The sequence below is a fragment of the Pogoniulus pusillus genome, chromosome 20, assembly GCF_015220805.1.
Source record: "Pogoniulus pusillus isolate bPogPus1 chromosome 20, bPogPus1.pri, whole genome shotgun sequence".
NCBI classification, from domain to species: domain Eukaryota; kingdom Metazoa; phylum Chordata; class Aves; order Piciformes; family Lybiidae; genus Pogoniulus; species Pogoniulus pusillus.
The window spans coordinates 13,488,094-13,510,078 of NC_087283.1; the positions used below are offsets into that span (position 1 = coordinate 13,488,094).

The following is a 21,985-nucleotide window of genomic DNA, read 5'->3' on the forward strand; positions in this document are numbered from 1 at the left end:
CACGTGGTAAAGGTTTTCAGTCATCGCTTGATTACAGAATTGAGCTAGTTCCTTAGACTGCTGCCAGAACCTCATGTCCTCAAACAGACTCCATCTGCTGGTTTTTCAGACAAGCAACTCCTGCAAGGACAAAATATTTCAAGTGAAATAGTATCTACTTTATCTTTTGTTTCTCATGGCAAAATGTGCCATTTTGGAGGTATTTCATAAATTCGGAGTTATGATTATTATTTTTCATACCGTGGCTACTGCAGTGACCACAGAGAGAATTTAGTGAGGTAATAATGTATTTAAATAGCCAGTTTTAAAAAAATAATGGAAACATTGCAATAGCTTAACATTCAAGCCATTAACATTCAAATGTGTTAGATCACTTAAAGGATTTTTGTACGTGTATGCACATTTTGGGGTATATTCTCCTCATGATACGTGGCGAGGAGATAGGCTTTGCTGTTGACATTTAGCATATTTTCTTTATTGCTTTTCATTTCGAGTAAAAGTGTTATTTGTCCACCCAGCCTTCCCTAGGATGAACGCCATCATTTCTGTTTGCAGAGGCAACCAAAAATTAAAGGAAATATTTCAGATGTCAGTGTTAAATGTCAAACCCCAATTTTAAGTAATTGCTAATACTCTGGCACATAGGCATTTTATTCAGAAAACCCCTGTTAAAAATATTCATCGGGGGATGTTCAAATTTATTATGTAGAACAACACAACCTTAACGTGCTAGCTTCTATTTAATGCTTTAGCTCATAGCAACAAAGATACCAATGGGAAATCATTAAACAAATATGCAATTTTTGCAGCATAATAGGTCTGTGTTTGGTATCACTTGGAAAAAAAACCTCACCCGGCTCAAACTGACAGAAAAAAACCACAAGGATCAGGCAAAGTACAGCAACATTATAAATGTTAACAGATTTCAGAGAGCGATGTTATATTAATTCAAATGTTAATGCTGTCCGAGGCTGCTGAAAGGAGCGTGGGGCTGCGGGAGGAGATAGACGTTGCCGGCAGGGGAAAGCAGAGGGAACACAAAGGGCTGCCTCTTGGTGTGAGTGGGGGAGTTTTATTAATTATATTTCCTTTAGAGCCTTAACAATAACATGTCAGTAATCTACACGCTCTGTGCTTAATTGATGCTAATGGCCGGGCCGGGCGCCGGTGGCTGCGGCGAGCCTCCCCACGCCGTGAGAAGCTCCTGGCCATCTTGCGTCCCGCCAGCCCCGCCGCGCAGCCCCAATTAAGGCAATGAGCGTGGGGCCACTGAGCTGCTCCCACCCTCGCCACCACCCAGCCAGGTCCCACACGGGCGTCTTCCACTCTCCACGTCCCTGAAGGAGCGCACGGCCCCCAGCACGGCCCTGCACAAAGGGATGCAGTCACGCTCCCCCCACATCGCAGAAGGATGCCCACTCCGCCTGCACAGCCACCCCAGCCAGGGCAGGCAGTGGCTAAGGTGGAAGAGGTCCCTCCTGGTTCCCCTCTTAACACCAGCAGCTGGGGGAGTGTCAGACACTTCTCCCCACTGCTCATAAGCAACAAGTCCCAAGGCAGCTGCAGCCATCCCATGTGCCTGCAACTGCCCTCAAGGGGATGACTCTGTAAAGTCAGGTATGAAACTACAAGCAGTGAAGTGATGCCTCTCAAAACTAGCCCCTGCCTGGGTTGCTCTGGTATCTCTCTCCTTAGTGCCACTCATCTGCCAGGCAAAAACATTTCCATTATGCTGGTTTCTGTTCAGGAAGGCTGCTGGGGAGCAAAGTCTGCTCGGCAGGGGGAGGATCCAAACCCACTGCAGCTGCCAGCACACCCCAGCAGCGTTGCCGCCAGCAGGTGGCCCCCAGACCCCCCCAAGAAACACCTGTGGTCGTATAGTTCAACAGCACCTGCAGTGCTCAGTGACAAAACCTGGTTATTCTGAGGAGATGCACAACAGCTTCTTGGTATGTTCAACCAGTGCTTTTCCTGCATCATCCCAGCATGATGATGTATTGAAAAAGTCAAACACGTTTTGCCATGATCACCAGACTATCAAATCTACTCCTGTGTATGGCATTTCTCTCCCTTCTTTGAGCTACTCCTAGCCTCTACTCATACCCTTTCAGTGCTAGATGTATGTCAGAGCTCCCACTGCTCCACCCCCGATTCCTTTTTCCTCTCTCCCCACTTGCTTCCCATGTTGCCAGTATGGATGCCTTGCTGTCACACATGCACAGGACAGCAGCCAAGCCTGTACCTCTCCTTCACTTAGAGAAGCAGAGTTCTGCCCAATTCCTTTTTCTTCCTATCTACCTACAAAGAAGTTAGATCTTCTTGAAGCTGTCCAATGGAGGAAGCTGATGGACAAGGAAGAGTGTGACATGACACCCATGAAAAGCTTCCATTTTTCTATGCTCCGTTTTGACAGGAAATCAGCCTAAAAAATAATGGTTTTAAAAAACCCAGCAAACTGTCAATGCAAGCAACTACTTTCCTCCATTAGAAGGCTTCAGGACCAACCCCAGCATCCCACAGAAGTACCTCTCCCACTCCCAGCAAAACAGGGTGGCCCAGGCAGCACAACATTCAACAACTTGTTCTGTTGCCACTTCTCAGGGGAAAACATTTGCTTAAAATCAGTCAGATGAATTTGGAGTGATCTGTAAGGCACTTTGTTATGTTAATGACTGCTACCAACTGTCTCTTCTTTATATAAAGTGTGGACTTATTGTCAGTTGGGGTGAGACAAGACAGTTTGCTTGTGCCTGCAGTCCTTTAGCACTCACCCAAACTACTCATGTGTAGACACTTTAATATGAAGAGACACTGTCTGTGGCCATTATTAATCTCATTACTGAAGCCCAGAATACTAATAAAACCATGCAGGATCAGCTAACCTTTCCTCATCATGTTCATCCATTTTGACCAAGAGTTTGGTCAAAATTAAAATATTTTTCTTTGCTCTCAGAAGCTGTGACTGACAACCAGACCCCAAATCAGGATGACAGAGACTCCATTTTTATGAGGAAATGGAAAAGACAAGAGGCAATGGGTACAAATTACCCCTGGAGAGATTCTGAATGGAATCCAGAAGAGACTTCTCACAATGAGAACAGTTAGACATCGAAACAATCTCCCAAGTAGTGGATTCTTCTACATTAGTCCTGGGCCCTCTCACTTAAGCTACACTCTCACCTAGGAAGGTTGGACCAGAGTATCCTTGGGGATAGACCTGGCATTCTGTAATTCTGTGAAATACCACAGTAAATCCAGTGCATTATAAACAGTGTTTGCTTGCTTACAATACAAGTTACATGACAACATACTCAGCTAAGTAAAACAAAACCACTTTATGCATAAAGAGTTAAGAGAGGCTGCTTCTGTGAACCAGCAGCAGCTATAGTTCAAACATCCCCTGAGATCAAAAAGGTTTTCCTTCCTTCTTTGGTAGCCATTTCATCAAATTTGCCTTCCAACATGCTAATCTGGTGAGTTTTGAAAACTCTGGGTTTATTTATTCTACAAAGATACTTTTTTTTTGTGCTTGGCATGATCTGATTATCTCAGGAGACTGAGACCAATTATGTAGCATTGCAGTGTTTGAAATTCTTTACTGAAGGTTTGATTAAATATAAGTTGTTTCATAGAAGATGATTCAGTATTTGAGATAAATAAGTTTCATACTTTAAAAGGTTAAGACATAAATGTGACTTGTTTGCAGGTAGTATAGCTGACAGCCAACACCAACAACTCAAGTTTCATCACTGCTTTGCTGGAGTCTTAACTTCAAAGCAGACAAGAGTCTCAAATTGGCTAGAATCAAGTACTATAAAAGCCAGAAATGGGCATTAAAGTCTTGCATATGTTTTTATTGTTATCACCTTCTGCTACCTCATGAGCACAAACAGTTGAAAAATTAAAACCTCAAGCCTCCCCAGTTACTTCACCTTGACTGCCCACCCCACCCTTAGCAGCTGTATACCCTGCAGCACAGGCAGTACTGGCCAAGGCAAAGGCAGGAAGACCAGGAGTGAAAAGAAGAGCCATGTATCTCTTATGTACCAAGTCTGAGATCTCTCCAGACAGCAGAGCCCAGATTGAGCCAATCCCAGCCTTGCCAGCAAGGATTAGCTGTATTTAATCCCCAACAAATTTAAGGCTACACAAATTGAGTTACCTCTATTATCTCATAGCATATGCTAGTGTGTCTTGTTGGAAGGGGAATGAGTTGTAGGTGAGTCAATTATAGAAGACAGGAATATGTGGCACCTGATGCTTTAAATCCAGGTTGTTAAATAGGGAGGAGCAAAGTTATGCAAAAAAACGTGAATCACGTGCATCCACTGTCAACCTGCATACTTGCCAGTTGCCCTGGTGCCAAGCTTCTCTGACGCCCCCAGCTTTCAGTCCAAGGTGAGGCTTTGATACATAGTTATAACAAACCTCCCAGGAAAACAAAGATAATCATATGGCACCTGGGTTACTGCAGAATTCAATTTACATTGCATCATGCTTTATGTTGCTCTGTGGCTATTAAAGAAACAGTTTCCAATTGAGGATTGCACAGCAATGCACAGTGAAATTGCTTTCTGAGTTTCCCTTGGATCTACCTGCACCAGGAACAGGAGCCCCACGCACTGCCCCAGGCTATCCTCCCCTAGAGCCCTCTCCACCCTTCTTAGCATAACATGCTTAGAGACCACAAGCTTCAGCCCACTTGTAAGCACACTAAACCTTGTTTTCTTATCTAGCCAGACAGAACTGTCCACTTGCTTCTCCCCATCTGCTGCGATTCCATCTCCTGACTGGCAGGAATATACAATAGGATACTCAAGCATATAAATATGGAGGGAAACACCTCTTGGAAGTGGGATGGTATCTGTGGGCAGTGTGGATACTGTGGGGTTGGAGATAGTGTGGTATGCATTGCACATGGGGTGGGGTGTCAGGGAGGTGGGGGTGGTGTGATGTGTGGTGCAGTCTTGTAGGAGGTTGTGTTGCAGGGGTTACAGGCTGTTGTCTGGTGGGGGTAGGGCGTGTTGCATTGGGGTGCATCACACTGGTAGCCATCCGCACCCCAAGCTACCCTACAGCACAACAGCAGACATTAATACCCACGTTACAAAATCAGAAACAAGCAGGACAAAGATGAGAAAGTATCAACAGCTCTTAAGGTAAGAGCTGCTGGGAAGCATCACATCTCTCGCATGTCACTGCATTCCTACCTGGGAAGATGCAAAGCTACCATCTCCATGCTTGTCTCTCAGACTGCTCCCTACTGAAATAAAACAAATCAACATTTCAGGCTGTGGGGCAGTAAACTATAAAATTTGCAGAAATCCAACTTAGGAAAAGGCCTACCCAAGCAGTTTAATTCATAGGTAAATATGTCTGAGATACAGGTTTCCCACATAACCAGTAACACATGGCATGCTTGCATTCCCTCCGCAGTAAGTATTAGCCAGACTTATATTTAGCTTAAATTGAACCTTTACAGATATGGTAAACTCTTAACTGCAAGAAAATTTCTGTAGTAACAAAAGTTATACACATCCCTATTTAGGAGGCCAATTACACTAAGTATTACTCATTACAGTTTTTTTCAGGACCAGAGCAAACCCATCAACAGCAAAGACTGGTACTGAAGCTGATCTGGTGATTTAGGAATTAAGCCTTTCAGAAGGGTTGTTTCCCACCCCATACACACACATTATATGGCCTAAATGTAAGGACTAAGTACTAAAACATGTCTTGACAACTCCTTCAATGTTAAACTTTTCCAATAACAGGCAAATACAACATTCCTTTGTCTAGGATATATAGGTCTCTGAAAAACTAAAACTCCTCTGAAATGACACCAGTAAATTTGTTCAGCTAACCTTTACACTTAGTTTTTAGCACAGAACTTAGAACCATTCATCAGAAGGGAGAAAAAGAAAGCAGCAACTCCAAATAATTTGTTTACTCTTTGTCACTGTAGGCATTTTTATTACATTAAAGCTTTAACATTTATCAAAACACTTGGATGGTAAGAGTGAAATGGAGAATAACTTAAAATAAGAAGCAGCCTTGCTAGCAACTCTTTAGAAAAATTAACCAACATCAGAGTAGAATCTTCCTGAAATGTGTTATCTATAGGAGGACATGATGCACCCTGGTAGTCTCAACAAGTCTTGAGAGCTGTTGAACAGCCCTTAAAACTGAACATGATGAGCAAAGCACCAAGTAATAGTTTCTTACATTTCCCTTTTCTCCTGAACTGTGACTTTCCAGAAAACATCTTACTATGAGTTCTCAGACACACACCACTCCACACACCAGTTCAGAATCCAGACAATAAGTTTTCAAAGACTATGCCAAAATCCCAAAGTTGAAATGATTGTTTTAAGAAAAAGCAGGGTTTTCATACTGATCACTTCTTACTATTAAGCACAACAATCCAGACAATCTGATTCAAGCATTTCCCAATACAGCAATCACTAAAGTGTCTTGTGGAAGGATTCCATAGAGACTTGTCATGTTTATTATCCCCTCCCTAGCCACCTGCATCTGGCTAAGGAAAATCCAAGTAGCCAACATGACAATTTTACCTTAGTACCCAACAAGAAAGTTTTAGTTGATAAGCCAGTAGTGGTAAATAAATAAAGCCATAGCTACTACATATATCCCCAACTCCCACACTACTAGTGGTCACAATCTGAAAAAAATTTAGCTGACCATAATTGAAAGAAAAATAGGGATATACATAAAACCAGCTGTCTTAGACAGCATTTTTATTAAAAATGGATACAGAGACATAGCAGCATTTACAATAAAAAATTTAAAAGGCATCAAGTTGTAAGCAAACCATTTGAAAAAAAAGGCTTTGAAACATTGTCTTCCACAGTACTTTTCACCCATTTGTCAACAGGGGACAGTACAACTACAGGTTATCCAAAGGACAAACAGGCACAGTAACTACCCTAAACTTCAAGCCCTTTTTCTCAACAGTTGGTCACATCAAGCATAACCCTCCATAGCAGCATTTGGAGCACTCGTTGGTGTTCTTATAAGTGGCTGGTGTACTTGATCCATTTCTTTTAAAATACTTTAATGTTCAATAAAAATATTTCAAATAGAAAAGTTCTTCTGTCACAAAAAAAAGTAAAGTTTCCTTTTCAAATACCATAAAAGCTTATGAACTTCACTGGCAGCATTTCTGTAATGGAGCAGGAGTCAGAACCAGCAGAACAGGCACTTCAGCAAAACTGTCTGTCAACAGTTTCTAAAGTCATATTGGCTTCAGTCCAGAAGACTGTTTCTTACTACTTTGTGGGGGTGTAAGGACACCAGTGGGAAAAGGTGAAGTCCTGTTTTGCTCAGCCAATATGGCTTGTTTTGCTTGAGCTTTGTCCTGAAAGCACAGGAAAAGGGGAAATCTCTTCAGCATATCTTTACAACAGATCAATATTTCAGTGTTCTATAAACTTGATAGATTACTAATCTGGAAATGCGTATCTGTATCTTACCTCCCTAAATGCAACTGATAAATCATGCAGTACACAACAGTTAATGAATGCAAACCCCAAGAGGTCACTATTCAACTTCTGGAATCTGATGATCAAGATTATGGTACTTGTATCTTCAAGAAAGCAAGTTTCAGAAGCAATGAACAAGAAAAGCTTTAACCTCTACCACACCTAAATAAACTAAACAGTACCAAAACTGATATTGTAAATTAACTACCATCTGTTGGGCAAGTTCCTCACCCTAAAACCCAGTATTGCACAACTTCAGCCACAACTGTCCCATAATAGCCTCACAAAGACAGATGATGTGAGACTTATCTTACTTTCTTTCTATAGACAACATTGTATCATCCATAATTCCTAGAGAGAAAAGTCTAACATACACTATTTGAAGCATCTTAACGGGTAGAAACAAACTTCTGATTTCTAGGGTAAATTTTTTGCCATTTGAGACGAGGCTTAAATCACAATCATCTTTTAAAACTAAGTACTGTACAGACCAGGCCTTTGTCCCAAGAATTCTGCAACTGGAATGCAACCTTATGCCTTTTATTATCTGCATACACTCAGTCACAATCTGATAACGCTTCAGTTAAGGTTACTGTATCTTCTAATGGAAGAAGCAGCAGCAAGATGTAGGGTTTACAGACAGTTTTTTTTCCTTCAGTATACATACCAGCAAATCCAAGCTGGTTATGTGTGTCTGTATGTTGTGCAAGTCTTCAGGAGCAATACCTCTAAAGTGTTTGAGTTTAGAGCTTCCTACTTCCCTTAAAGCCATCGCAAATGGAACCATCCACTTGACACATTCCTCTATCTCACACCATTCGTAGCCTGGAAGACAAAACACTTTCATCTGCCTGAACAAAGATGTAACATTTCTAAACATTAGTCAGTAGACCAACATTAGACTTAGTTTATTAATGCCAATACCTGAAACTTTCTGCATCAGCTCAGACGAGGAGAAGTGATACAAAGCAGAAGCTGCAAGTACTCCGTATGTGTACTCCAAGCATCCAATATCTAGCACACATAGATCCAAGAGCTACAAGACAACAGGATTTTAGGAAATCACCACTTTCTCTCTCCCCAGTGAAATAGCATTTGAAGGAAGAAATCAGTCTTACCTCTGCTATTTGTACAAATATTTGCTGTGGATATTGTGGCAGCAATACCTCGTAAAGCTCATTTAAATATGCAACTTGCATGTAAATATTTAGCCATGATACAACTGTCAGTGGATTTAAGTTCCAGTTAAGAGCCTGAAAGAGCAGACATGCACAAGATTTCAGTATGAAAGTTTGTAACTTATATTACAGAACTTCATTCCAGATCAGAAAACATAATTCCAGTTTGAGATACCTTTGAAACATACAAATATATAATCCTCTCCTGTATCTCCTGCTGATAGGGTGGGGTAACAACTCATTTTAATACACACATACTGGTGCATGAATCAAATCACTAGTTACCTGGAGTACACTGTTTTGTTAATAGAAAGAGAAATTGTGCCATTTAAGATCAACTGAAACTCTCTGCTTTTAGTCTGATTATGCTGTACATTTAAAAAAATGAAGTAGAGCTAATTCCACACTTTGAAACACTACCTTCATAATGATCAGTTCCATGCTGAGAATTTCATCTTCTGTACAAGCTCCATCTGTAACATAAGCAAACTGGTGCAACTTTGGGGGATAAATTTCCTGAAAGAGAGGAGAGCAAGTATTAAATTTGTGGGATAGGTTGTTACTATCCTCCTGTGCTTCAAAGAAAGACAATAAGAAAAATAAAACCCTCCACTACTTCAGCATTTCAAAAAAGGAGAGGGAAAAAGAAAAAGAAAATTAACTCCTCCATCCTGTCATGTTGTTCCACTCTGCCTTTAATACAGATTTTTTTGGTCAATCTTTCTGCTTATAGCCTTCACCTTTCACTCTTGATGACTCAGTAGAACATAGATTACATTTGATTACAGCACCAGTGAGACAGTGTCCTAACTGCCATCAAAACTTTATACATACTAAAGAAAATGCCTTTTAACCCTTGCTTTAGAAGAACAATAATAGCACTCTTAAACAACAAACAGTAAAAACCTAAAAGTCACTATGTATTTTAACAGTTCAATTTGCTTCACTAAAAGAATAGCTCAGACTATGATCCAGCAGGTACTCCACTAACAGAATTGCAACAAGCAGTCTCTGCATACAGCAGCCAGCAAGCTCATTTGGCAATCACAATTACAAACTTCAGATTTATTCTAATAGTAAAGATGACTGTCATTTGAAGATTAGAAGAGGTGTACTGTGATGTTAGCTAGTGTTAATTTTAGCTACTTCCAAGAGAAAAAATGGGAAGAATTTTGAAGAGAAAGGAAAATAAATTTTTCTGTCTCCCAGATGAAGTCTTAGTTACAAACTCTATAAAGGCTGCCAATATGCATCTGGTGAAACAGACAGCATGCTTATGGTACATTCACATATTTAAAGTAAACCTGGAGATACTTACCTCAAGCTTTGCTGCTATGAATAAAGAAGAGATACCAATAAGTTGCAATAGTGTTTTTACAACATTCTGTTGTGTTGCCATAAATCGATCAAAGAAATCTTGTGCTAAATAAAAAGTTTCTCTATGAAGCTTGTAGACTTCACAAACCTGGAGAGACAGAGATTGCAGAGGTCAAGAACAGTGCCAGAGTCAAAACCAGATGCTACAGATGTATTATAAAAAGGCAAGAGCTACACAAGAAGTTTATATTTGCTTTCTGCTTCACTGCAGTTTTGAAGTAACATGTTAACTGAGAGCAGGAGCAAAACAGTTTCTTTTGACACAACTTGACTGCCACTACACTAACTCCCAACAGAGAGATCAGAGTGAAAATCCTTTTAAGGAAATGCAAGCACATGTTCTAACAGTGTCAGAACATTGGAACATGCAAAGATGCATCATTCCAGCACCTCAAGAGAAAATTCCCACATATTTCAGAATTTAGCACAGAGACTGTGCCACCAAGTCCTCCAAATGACAAAAGAGACTCTACATACAGAGCTGTAGTACATTCTACATGCCAATAACAGAGATTGGGAGATGCATCTGATCTAAGCAATCACACTTTTCTTCTTACAGTCACTTTCATAATCATTTGTGCAGCTTTTATCTGCACTGTGACCCTAAAAAGCCTACATTGTGGAGATTTAGGGACAAATTGATTATTATCCACTATCAATCTAAATGATTATCAGAGTATGTTGTCAGTTTCTACATCAGCTCAACCTACTACTTTAAGTTTAGTGCCACTTCAACTCTAAGATGAAGACAAGTGTCTAGGGCTAAATGGCTTATGCACAGATCACATGACAGTTATTAGCACATTTCAAGCAAATTACTCTTGAAGTTCCCACAAGCACAGAAAAGCTTACCTCCATTAGCCAGTCTAGAAGGATTGTTCTCATTTTAGGTTGCAGGAGAGGATGCTTTTGCATGTAAAGTTTATCTCTTACATATGTCTCCTCTTTGTTTATCATGTTTTTCCATACGTCCTCTCTGTTTGCCCAGCTATAACAGATCAATATGTTTAGTCTCAAATCTTAAGACAGAGCAGACATGAAGCAACAAAATGAAGCAGCACTTACCCTAGAACTGGTAATGGTGAAGCTCTAGTTGGAACAACACTTAGATGCATAAAGTGAGAGTAGTCAACACCAACTGGATCATCATCTTTATCTGGAGTAGGAATCAGCATATGGGCATTTTTGTGAACACTATTCCAGGGTGGCTGTTGAATGAAATTAACTGTGTTTTAAAATAATCATTTTAGAAGTATAAGACAAGACATTGGAAAATAGGCAAAAGAAACTATGTTTATCTCTAAACTGCACAGTCAGAGATGGGAAGACATCCTCACAGGTCATTTTGTTCAACCCTGCTGCTCAAGCAGAGGCCCCTATAGCCAGTGGCCAAATGCCTTTTGAGTATCTAAGGACAGAGCCTCCACAACTTCTCTGGGCAACCTGCCGGTGCCTGGTCACCCTCACATTAAGCAAACAAAAAATCCCACACCGAAACACCCCCAAATGAAACATTTCTTGATGTTCATAAGGATCATCTGTACTTCCATTTGCATTGATCTCATCCCATCACTGGGCATCATCATAAAGAACCTGGCTTCATGTTCTTTAAGTCCTCCCTTCAAATATTTACACATTAATAGAATCTCCCCCAACCTTATCTTCTCCAGGATAGTTTCAGCTTCCTTAGCCTCTCTAGGAAAGACACTTTGGTGCCTTAATCATCTCAAAAGCAGCCCTTTTGCCAGGCTCTTCCCAGTATATTCTCTTGTACTGGGAAGCCCAGAACTGGACACAGTAGTCTGTTGCTTGTTCTAACAGCAGGGAAAGCTTGCAGTTACATTTGAAGAACATTTTACTCTGTTCTTTTTTTGAAGAGCCACAGCTACATCATGGAAGAACATCCAAGTCAGTCTCCTATTGTCACGTTGTATCTTGTTTTCACCAAAACCCCTGAAGAAGACCTGTAGTTCCATATAAAGCACCCTCAATGAACAATGCAAAATAGTAATTTATAGATTTTTTTCTTACTTATTCATAAATTCTAATTCAAGAATTAGTATTTATGATCCAATCATTTCCAGAACAAAGCAAGCACACGTTAAGTAACTGCCACTAAAATACCAAACTGGCCGTTTCACATACAGAATTTTGCCAAAGTCTGCAAACAAACCACCAACACTTCACACATCTTTTTCTCTGGACCAGAACTTAAGATTAGGTTTACTTTTCTTTGGCTAACTTTGTTAAACAAGACCTTGCTGTATGCTTCACACAATTCCCCTGCAAAACACTACTTGCTTTATTTTGTGATTAAACATGAAACCAGCCCCATGTCATCATGCCTAAACAAATTAAAATCTGATATTTCTGTCTAACACTGAAGTCAGCCACCTTGCTGCAAACTGATCTGTTTTGCAGCAGTGAAAGGACAGAACTCCCTGGACAGGATTTTTAACATGCTTCCAGAAAAAAAACCCACCACATTAAAAATCAGAGGAATCATTATGTACTAACAAGCAAAATGCTCTACATGATTTTTTTCCTCTTGTGAAGAAGCTTTCACACCTGAGCTTTTATCCTGCCCTTACTGCAAGTAGTATCACTTTCCAGCAAAATGGCTACCTCCTAGCACCAGTTTCAGAAACAGAAACCACTGACTTTATGAAACAAACCCCACTTTTAACAGTTGACTCAGTTGAGACTGCTTTGTACTTTTGAGTTACCGATACACAGATGGGTAGTTTTTCATAGAGTTTTACATGCAAATCTAGCATGGCTACATAGCCAGCTATGCCATGATTTAATTTGGGTAAAGACAAAAAAAGCAGTAATATCTTTATCATATCTTTATTTGATTCCTTACAAGCTTAAAGTTTGAATTAAAGTGTCACTTCAACATTACTTTAAGTTAATTTTTGTCTTAGCGCAAAACTAGACTTTAGTCATACTTTGTCCTCCAAACTGCATGGCATGCCCAGCTGCCAACAGCCTCTGGAGAAGTGCTGCCTTATCAGTTAATCAGCAAACCAACAGAAAAGCAGTACATTATATAATGCCTATTTAAAGGTGCCTACTACGCCAGCAGCTTCTGAAGGACAAGGGACCTACTGCACAGGTTTCAACTAAATGAGACAGCTCACATGCTACACTGCAGCAACATCTACAGTCTTATGTAAGGAAATATAAATCAAGGGTCAAGACCCTCTTATGTATTTTGAGAAGTGAAAACAAAGTATTTGACCAGGTAATATCACTTGAGATGACTGGGGAAAATGTGCAAGGAATAGAAAAGATACAGCTTGCATACAGACAAGAAGGAAACAACTGCACAGGGACCTCAAAAGCATGAAGTTACCAGGAAATGAGACAGGATTCTGAGATAATCTAAGAGAATGTTTATAGATGTGGCATGGATTTTGGTTAAGAGAATGAGCACATTGATCAAACTCCTGGGTCCTTAAAGCAGATTTAACAAGACATTCAACCAAAACTGAGAGACTATATCAAGGAACTGCATTACGTTACACTGTAACTGTAAGGAAATTTGAGCCACCACTGAAAGAAGAAACAGTTTAAGATGGGGAGGGTGTGAGGAAACCATAAAGCGCTTCCCTTGGGCTTGCACAGACAAAATAAAACAGACAGCTGCCAAAAAGTAAGAGCTTCAGAGAATTTGTACAGCCTAATGCAGGAAATTCTACAGTCCTGGGCTTACTCCGAGGCAAATGGAAACTGAGCAAGATGCAAGCCAAAAATCAATAGGGGAAACTGCCTCTTCAAATTTCTGTGCAGGCCAGAAAGAGAGATTGGTAGCACCCATAGCAGTATTCCAGATACAGGAATAGAACAACTGATCCAAGATACAGTCCTGTGTCTCAGACCTGAGAACTAGAAACTGACTGAAGAAATTGAACCGAGGACACAAGAAGGCTCACTAGAAAGTGCACCAACAGGGGCAGAAGGTAGGTGACCAAAAGAAGCAACAGCCAGAGCAGTCAGGCCCACACAGCTACTAAAGAAAACTCAAGAGTTCAAAGGTGGGTGTTCTTTTTCTGAAGTTCAGATGTTTCTCACTTCAGTTTTCTGCAGCATGTTGCGAATCATCAACATTATCAAATGTCCATTTAAACAGATCTTTTAGACATCTTTCAGGCATATAGCCCACATACAAAATGTGGTATGTGGTGACCACCTAGATTATCAGTTATGGGCAGAGCCTTCTCTGAAGCAGCCACACGCAGGAACACAAGCGCTGAGACTCCTGCATTTCAACATGAGCTGGGAGCCACCAGAACAAGCTCACACAGATCAGAGCAAGGCGGACAGCATGAAAACAGAGGAAGAGTGTTACCCAAAACTGCATTCATACAAGTAAGGTCAGAAGACCATCATGGGAATCAAAGGCAAAGGAACAAGCCTGCTTGTCTCATCAAAAAAAGCAGCACCTTGTCACAGAGATACATCAATATCAGCGACTAAACTGAAGTGTAAATTTGCCCATCAGAAAAAAGCCATCCATTTTTCAGTCACAAAGATCCATTACTTTGAAGTACAGGGGTTTTCTTTGCCATCAAAAGGGAATTCCAGAACCAGCAAGATGGAAAAATAAAAACAATTCACCTGAAGTTGTTGCCATTCTTTCTGAATAGCATACAGGCTTCTACTAGTTCTAATTTTCTAAAGACTCTGAACTCTGGATATACTTTACATTCTTTAACCATTTAGCTGAAGACCTTTAAGTGGAATTTGAGGTGGATTTCCTTCTTTTTAAATTGGGTAATAAGAAGATAACCTAGACTAGCTAAAGGAACTTTTTGAAAGTTACTTTCAGAGCAGTTAGGTGGAACATTTTGACAACAGTAAGACTGGATTCTGAAGACAGGTTTAGTGAGAAATTGATGAAAACTGTTTCCTAATAGTTCACTCCATCTTCTTTTCACTTTAAAACATCAGTTAATCTACAGAAACTAACTTCTAGATTCAATTCTCCACTCTATCTAGAGGTGGCCTTGTAAATTATATCACAATTGCATGGATGGCTCTAATCTAGTTAGATGAATTTTGTTTCACATGGAGCCTTAGAAATGTGTGTGTTCACAGAAAGCAGGCAGCATTAATATGAGAATTGCTAGCAGAATTACAGCACTGCCAGTTCTCTAAAATCAAACACGGAATTTATGCAATATTCTGCTGTCACAAACCTGATGATACAGCCACTCTTTCATCACAAAGGGTAATGGCATCCTAATTAAGATCTCAGGCCTTATGTTCAACAGAAGCAAACTAATGAATTGACTATGAAGATGTCATAAAGTGGGATGTGACTATGATATTTTGCCTTGTGCATAAACTAGTGTCAGTAAATTTATTTAATGTAGGAGTCATGTGGTATAGGCAGCAGTGGATTTATGGCTACTTGCATTTTAGAATTGTTGTGCCTCAACAGAATAACTATCTCACTGGCTATCATACAAGCCTGCTATACTGCTGCTGGAACCATAAACATATTCTCATTAGTGGCCCATGGCAATTTATATCAGAGAATAGCTTGTGTCACACCACAGACTGAAGAGCTGCTGCTGTGCAGCCAAATGTTAGCTTTTTTAAACAGATCTGTAACAATCTGGCTACTTTGTCACAACAAAAACCCTTCTCTGTGTAGGGAGAGATAAACAGGTATCCATTTTATTTATGGTTTTGCAATCAAAGGGCCAAATCTCTCTAGCATCCTAAGCTTAACTTGAAAGTAAATACTTAGGCTGCCTATGGCCTAAATTACCTACATTTTAATTTACCTAGGATTCCTGAACTAACATGGAACAGCTACTAGGTCGGGAACATAAGGAAAAAAATGGAAGTCTTTATTACTTTAAAGTTGAAGATCAATGTGTGCAAAATATTCCACATTTCTTTCTTTGTCTTCCTAGAAGAAGGTAAAATTAAGTCCCTGTTTAGGGCTTTTTAACAATACTTTATTATTATGCAATAAACATGAACAAGCCCTTGCTTGGCTCAAGCTGAATGAATCTTTGGGTGAAGGAGAGAGCTGTGCTGAAGGACAGGCAGCTCTTCCTTGTCAGAAGTGAGAAATTAGTTTAATATACTGCACAAAAGAAAGACAGAAGGGAAGGAGAGATCCCCTCATTAAATGCTCACCATTTGAGCCCTGCTTAATATGTTGACTGATAACTAGTATACACAGTTGCAACAAGCAGAGGCCATTCCAAACAATGATGCCCATCTGTTATAGTACCACTTTAGTCTTAGAACTTCCAGCTGCCACTTCTGGTTAGATGTGCCACATTATGCATAGCCTTGTGTACCAAATGAATATGGTCTGCACATCCTGATCATGACTTTTGCAGATGAACTACCACCCTGAACATGCATTAGGAGGATGAAGCCCTAATGACCCTGAGTAAGCCTGTGTGTGCAGAGGAAAAAAACTGTTTCAGGAAAGAGGCTACTCTGTTTTTATTGAGTGGGCACCCCAATGTACAAAAGCATCGTGCTTTCAGTACCACATACCAACATAGAGCAAATATAGATAAAAGTAGCATCTCATATTCCAAGATTATATGAAGGGCACTAAGGAACCAGACTGACAGCACTAAAGTTAAGTTCTTCATAACTCAGACCGTTCTAAGTGTCATATTGATAAAACTGGCAACAGTCACTACTAATCTCTACTGCAGACCTGATTTCCACAGCTAAGTCACTATACAGAAGTGTTTCCTCTTTCTGCAGAGAAGTTAAGCCTACCCCTGCTTTAGCACCTAGCATAAACTGCAAGGTTCTAATCAGGGACCTCATGCTCTGCCATCATCTCATAATGACACTCATCAGTATGAATGGAGCCAATACTGGAAGGGAATCTTTCCTCTCCCAAGGTGATATGTCAGTAGAGACATGACTGAACAGAAAGTCACCTCAAAAGATGTTTCAGGTTATATGCTTAAGTGTCTTGTGCTCTGACCCGCAAGGTACGTCTTGTAAACACGTGAGTCTACTCCTGCAACTCTCTAAAGAGGTCAATACAGAATCACGCCATGTAGGCCTGAATGCACATTAAGGCATTTGTAAGCTGCATCCTCGCATCTCGGGACAGCTGGATATACTGTACTAGTGATACATTTAGGCCAAACCAGGCCTCATTGCTTGCAAAGACTGCAAAGCAACCTGTACAACCTGAAGTGTTCTGCACTTCGCATCAGCCAAGATTGATACTTCCCTTTGCTCACTGCTATACAGTATAGCATGTGGTAACTGACTAGCTATTGCACCAACATTGCAATAACAAGGCACTGCAAAATAGTTATAGGAGTATTATGTAAAGTCAACTCAGTTACCTGATTTTCATATTGCTTTTTTCTAGTCATCTCAATTTTGGCAACTTCTTCATCAGGATCCTGTAAGAACTACAAAAAAGAGTAGGTGATTTCAGGAGCACAAAATGCAGGAGAAGCAACCCTTGACAAGCAACTCTTGGCTACAATGAATTGTACCCCATCCCTCAGGAACAGAGTCTCCCAACAGACCACTGCCCGCTCAACACCCAGGCCACCACATGGCCCCCAGCCACCCAACAAAAGGAGGCGAGGGCCCAGAGGCCAAGTCCGGCGGCGGGGCAGGCGCTGGCCTGCGGGCACCAGGGTGGGCCACAGGGCCACCCCGGAGCCTCACTCACCGTGGCCACATCGGCTTTCCTCTTGCGGGCTCGCATACCGCATTCGGCATGTTCCCCCTTGGCGGGAGCCTTCTCCTCCACGCAGTCACTGCCAAGAGAAAAGAAGGTGAGGGAGCGCCGTCCGCGGGGAGTCGCCTCTGGGGTGCCTCACGGCAGACCTCGGCCTGCAGGGCCCCACTCACGGCGGAGCCAGCACTCACCTTTCCCGGCGCATGGTACCCGCCTGGGCCGGGTTGGGTCGAGCAAAGAGCGGTGCGGGGAGCGGCCGAGCAGGCCCGGGCCCCAACCTCCACAAAGGGCCGCAGAGGCGCGGGCGTACGGCGCGGAAAGGGCGGCCGCAGCCCCGGGCCGGCCCCGCCGGCTCCCCCCGCCCCGCGGCCGGGCACCCCGGGAGGCGGCAGAGGCGCCCGCTGTCCCCTGCCCGGAGTCTCACTCACTCACCGCCGCGCCGTCCTCTCCAGACCTCCCCAGCCGAGAGCGGGCGGTGGGCGAGCGGCAGCGGCGTTGGCGGGGCGCGTAGGGGCAGGGCGGGAGTGCGGCGCGGGCGGGCTCCGCTGGGCGCCTCCTGCCTCACGGCGCGGCCGCTCCCGTCCCTGCGCACAGCGCGGCCCGCGCCGAGCGGGACATTTAAACGCGCGGCGCGGGGCCGCCTCCCCGCCCGCCCGCACACGTGGCCCCTCGCACAGAGCCGGGGGACGGCGCCCGGCCGGGGCGGGGTCTGCGGGGGGCGCGGCGGGGCGCCGGCGGGCCCTGAGGGGAGCAGCGCTGGGCGCCGCGGGGCGCGGATCCCACGGTCCCGCGCCGGGGCTGCAGGGGCGTGGCGGGGCTGGGCCTGGCCGGGGGCGGGGCTGGCGGCGCCGACGCGGAAGCAGCGGCAGCGCGCGGCCGCCGCAGGTGAATACGGCAGGGCCGGCGGCGGCAAGGCAAGGTAAGGCCAGGTGAGGTGAGGTGAAGTGAAGTGAGATGAGATGAGATGAGATAAGATAAGATGAGATAAGGTGAGGTCAGCGGAGGTGTGGGGAGCCGACCCGGGCTGGGGCGCCCTTCCTCGCTTGTTAGCAGGAATGGACCTGGCCAGTCCGCGGCGGGAGGCGAGCCACCGCCATGGCCGTCCGGGGCCTGCTCGGCCCTGATCCGCCTTTCTCCTTCCTTCCCTGCAGGGCATGCGGCTGCCCTGGCTCTTCGGGCGGCTGAAGGCGGCGGTCGTCGGGGTGGTACACGTGGGAGCGCTGCCAGGTAAGCGGCGGCGGACTGCCCCCTGGCGCTGCATGCCCCCTGGCGCTGCACACCCCCGGTCGGCGGCACCGGGCCCTCCCTCCCTTTAGTTAGGCGCCACCCATTAGCCTGGCTGCGGAGCCCGGGCCCCGTGAAGTCTGTCGCTTCAACCGCTGCCCTGGCCCCTCATGAAGGGCCACTGGCTTGAGCATCTTCCCTTTTAGAAGTGAAGGAGACAGAAGATACATCTATATGGGGACTTAGATTGAGAGAACAAGGACTTGGTTTTGGTGAGCCTTCCACTGCCGTGCGTTGAGAGACAGTAGTTAAGAAAATGTACAACTGCCCATTGGAGCAGGATGAATGTTGGATAGAGCTCTCACAGGGCCTTTGAGGTGACAAGAAGTCCAGACAAGATACAGAGTTTGTTGCATCCTGAGCTCCTCATCGACTTTTCCAGAGGCTCAGGCAAAGCTGAGTACAGCAACTGATACTGCCCTTGACATGCTAGTGCCTGGAGCTCACCATAGCAGCCTCCAGACGCTATGGTTAGTTTCCCAGATGCTGTGAAATCAGACCATCTAGCAAATTTCTCAGAGGACTCTTCACAGTCCCCATCACAGACTGAGTTTAGGAACCTAAGTAGTGGGAGTTGATCTTATGGGAAGCTTATTGAACTCCAACAAGATCTGTGAATGTTCTTTTCTGACATGAAGCACTTATACTGACAATCAGACGCAGTCAGCCTTGTAGATCAGAGTTTAAGGTAGCTTTAACTTATTTTAAATTGACAGGTGTTTAGTATAGGTATTCTTCAGACCTAGAGGTTGATCTTACCATGGGTTGCTTGCACGGGGCTTCATCAGTGGAGGATAAACTCTAATAAGTACAGGAATAACAAGTTGAGAGTGGATGTGGTACAATTAGAGATTATAGCAGATACTACTCAGGTTTGTGGATGAAATTTAGGAGCTGAAAGGTTACTGTAAGTCTGTCAACTTCTGCTAAGGGAAGAGATGCCACTAAGGCATGTCACAAGGAGATACACAGCTGTTTAGCATACCTACCCTGTTTCTCACTATTTCAGCATGCCAATCCCTATAGTTACCCTACCTGAAAGCTGTTACTGCGTATGTAATCGTTTTGTGCATGCTCTGGGGTTAGCCGTGTTGCTCTTGCAGGGACACCAAGAAGTTCTCTTCCAATGACCCAGATCATTGATCAAGCTTGTCAAGAAGCAGAAACTTACAAGGATGCTGGAGTTGTAAGTTTTGGGTTGCTTCTTCCTGTATCAGTATTTATACAAAGCTGCCTCTGCAGAGCACATACTTTAAACTGAGTCCTTAATTTATCAAAAACATCTCACCCCACATGTTTTAGGAAGCTGTTTAAATCTTTTATTTCTACATAGTAAGTAGGCCTCCCAGACTCCAAAAGCTAAAATAAAGTCACATACAGTCAAAACAATTGAAAAAGCTTAGATTCAAGTTGTGCAATTCAAGTTCCTGAGAACCAAGTCAAGGATGGGAGTGGAAAAGGAGAGTTGCCTGCAACATGTATGGTTGTTTGCATTCTACATACCTGGCGCTAGAATGCTTCATCATCTGGTTTGACAAGCCACAGTATTTTTAGCTCTTTTCAGCACTCTGGTTTCATGAAGTCCTGGAGGAGTGCCATATGCACAGCTGATGCACTAGATGTATACCTCCAGCACTTGTAGAGTCCATGATCACCTTACACTTGTTTTCGTACTGAAACAGCACAGATTACTAAGGGCCAAAAAAAAACCCCAACAGAACATAGGCCCTTTTCGGCCCTCTCTCACCTTTCCATCCTGGTACACTGGCAGCAAGGATGCCTAATTTGTGCATCTAGAAGAGCCAAAAGGCCAATCACAGCCAGAGGCAAGAAGAGGCCTGTACTACTGACCTAAAGTGGTGTAGTAATCTTCATAGGTCAGTGGATTTAACAGGGTGTGTGTCCTTTTGAAAGGTCAGATATGTTTTAAACATTTCATTGCACCTCGTCTAAGGGTGTTGACGTGCTTTTTCTTTGACATGCCTACAGTATTACCTACATACTGGCATGGTAAGATGGTGTTTGAAAGTGTCTTAAATGGACAAGTGATTGCTGCTCTGAACTGCTATTTTCTGTAAAACTTAATTACAAACCAGCTAAAATATTTTTGATGGCATAAATTAGAAGGATGCTTTACAGACAACAAAATTTAATTTAAGAGCTTAGTCTAAATTACAAAAGACTAAGGTCAAAGTGCAGACAAGTCAAAGTAGGTTATGAGCAAAGCAGTAGTAAGGCTAAATTATGAAATAATCCCGAGAAAGAATTGTTGAAAGGGTCAACAGCAGTGCAGAAGAATGCCCACAGAGGTGGACTTTGGGTCCTACAAACCAGACTAGCTTGTTCAAATTGTCCGTGTAGTTAGAATAAATTCTACCCATAAGCTATATGGAATGACTAATATTTCTTCCTTTTCATGCCTGATAAGAGGTGTGCAGTATCTCTGTATTCTATACTATATATTTTGTCTTTACAGTTACAGTATCAACATGAGGTATAATGTGATTTGATTTATATCAGAAGAGTGGCAAGTATTAGTGTCTGTCTTCCTGTGTTAGAGGAAGTGGTTACACAAGTGATCTGTAACTCCTAAAGACATTGCTTCACATTCCAGTGCTCCTTTGCCCATTTGTCTTACATACTAATGACAGATGGGAATCTTCAGCAGCAGGAAGAAAACACCGAGCATCTCTAAAGGTGATGGAGGGTACAGAAGCAGTTACTTTCTCTGCTGACATGCACAAAGCTGGAACAGTTTTAAGACAATCAGTACTAACACAAACTTTTACTTTTGGTTTATACTTTACTGTATTTACCACAATTGTAATGAATTCTGCTATTCCATATCTAACTAGTTTACTTTTCCTACTTTTTAGACCTACCGCTCAGGTAGACAGATCAGGCAAGTCATAGAACAGTTACAATTGGAAAAGATCATCAAGTCC

At 42.8% G+C, this 21,985-nt stretch overlaps 2 protein-coding genes across 8 annotated transcripts in view; one reads left to right on the forward strand and one right to left on the reverse strand.

Annotated features, from left to right (window-relative positions):
• Positions 1-5,941: 5,941 nt before the first annotated feature.
• On the reverse strand, positions 5,942-18,351 carry CCNE1 (cyclin E1). Of its 2 annotated transcripts, none has more exons than XM_064160287.1 (11): positions 18,189-18,351; positions 17,748-17,835; positions 17,410-17,478; positions 11,123-11,265; positions 10,910-11,045; positions 9,999-10,145; positions 9,101-9,196; positions 8,621-8,755; positions 8,427-8,538; positions 8,170-8,327; positions 5,942-7,378 (listed from the first exon to the last, which is right to left on the reverse strand). In XM_064160287.1, the coding sequence occupies exons 2-11, from the start codon at positions 17,781-17,783 to the stop codon at positions 7,256-7,258; spliced, it is 1,155 nt and encodes a 384-aa protein (XP_064016357.1). In that variant the 5' UTR covers positions 17,784-17,835; positions 18,189-18,351; the 3' UTR covers positions 5,942-7,255. The 2 variants fall into 2 exon arrangements, with proteins under 2 accessions (XP_064016357.1, XP_064016356.1); XM_064160286.1 differs by having other exon boundaries at positions 17,948-18,351.
• A 241-nt stretch (positions 18,352-18,592) lies between these two features.
• Positions 18,593-21,985, forward strand: part of LOC135184475 (uncharacterized protein F13E9.13, mitochondrial-like) — a 39,185-nt gene continuing 35,792 nt past the window's right edge. For 5 of the 6 annotated variants that reach the window (XR_010306054.1, XM_064160289.1, XM_064160293.1 and 2 more), the window contains exons 1-3: positions 18,593-18,675; positions 18,908-18,983; positions 20,144-20,226. Coding sequence is in view for 4 of the 6 variants with exons in the window: in XM_064160289.1 (XP_064016359.1) it covers positions 18,911-18,983; positions 20,144-20,226 (156 nt within the window). In the remaining 2 variants the exon portion in view is untranslated. Of the gene's footprint in view, positions 18,676-18,905; positions 18,984-20,143; positions 20,227-21,985 lie in introns of those variants that run through there. The other variant, XM_064160294.1, reaches the window with a different exon arrangement.

Coding starts and splice junctions, on each gene's coding strand:
- CCNE1 (XM_064160286.1), bottom strand. Junction 11,266..17,409: donor AAAAGCAATATGAAAATCAG/GTAACTGAGTTG, acceptor TTCATTCAACAG/CCACCCTGGAATAGTGTTCA. Junction 10,146..10,909: donor TTCTAGACTGGCTAATGGAG/GTAAGCTTTTCT, acceptor CTGTCTCTCCAG/GTTTGTGAAGTCTACAAGCT.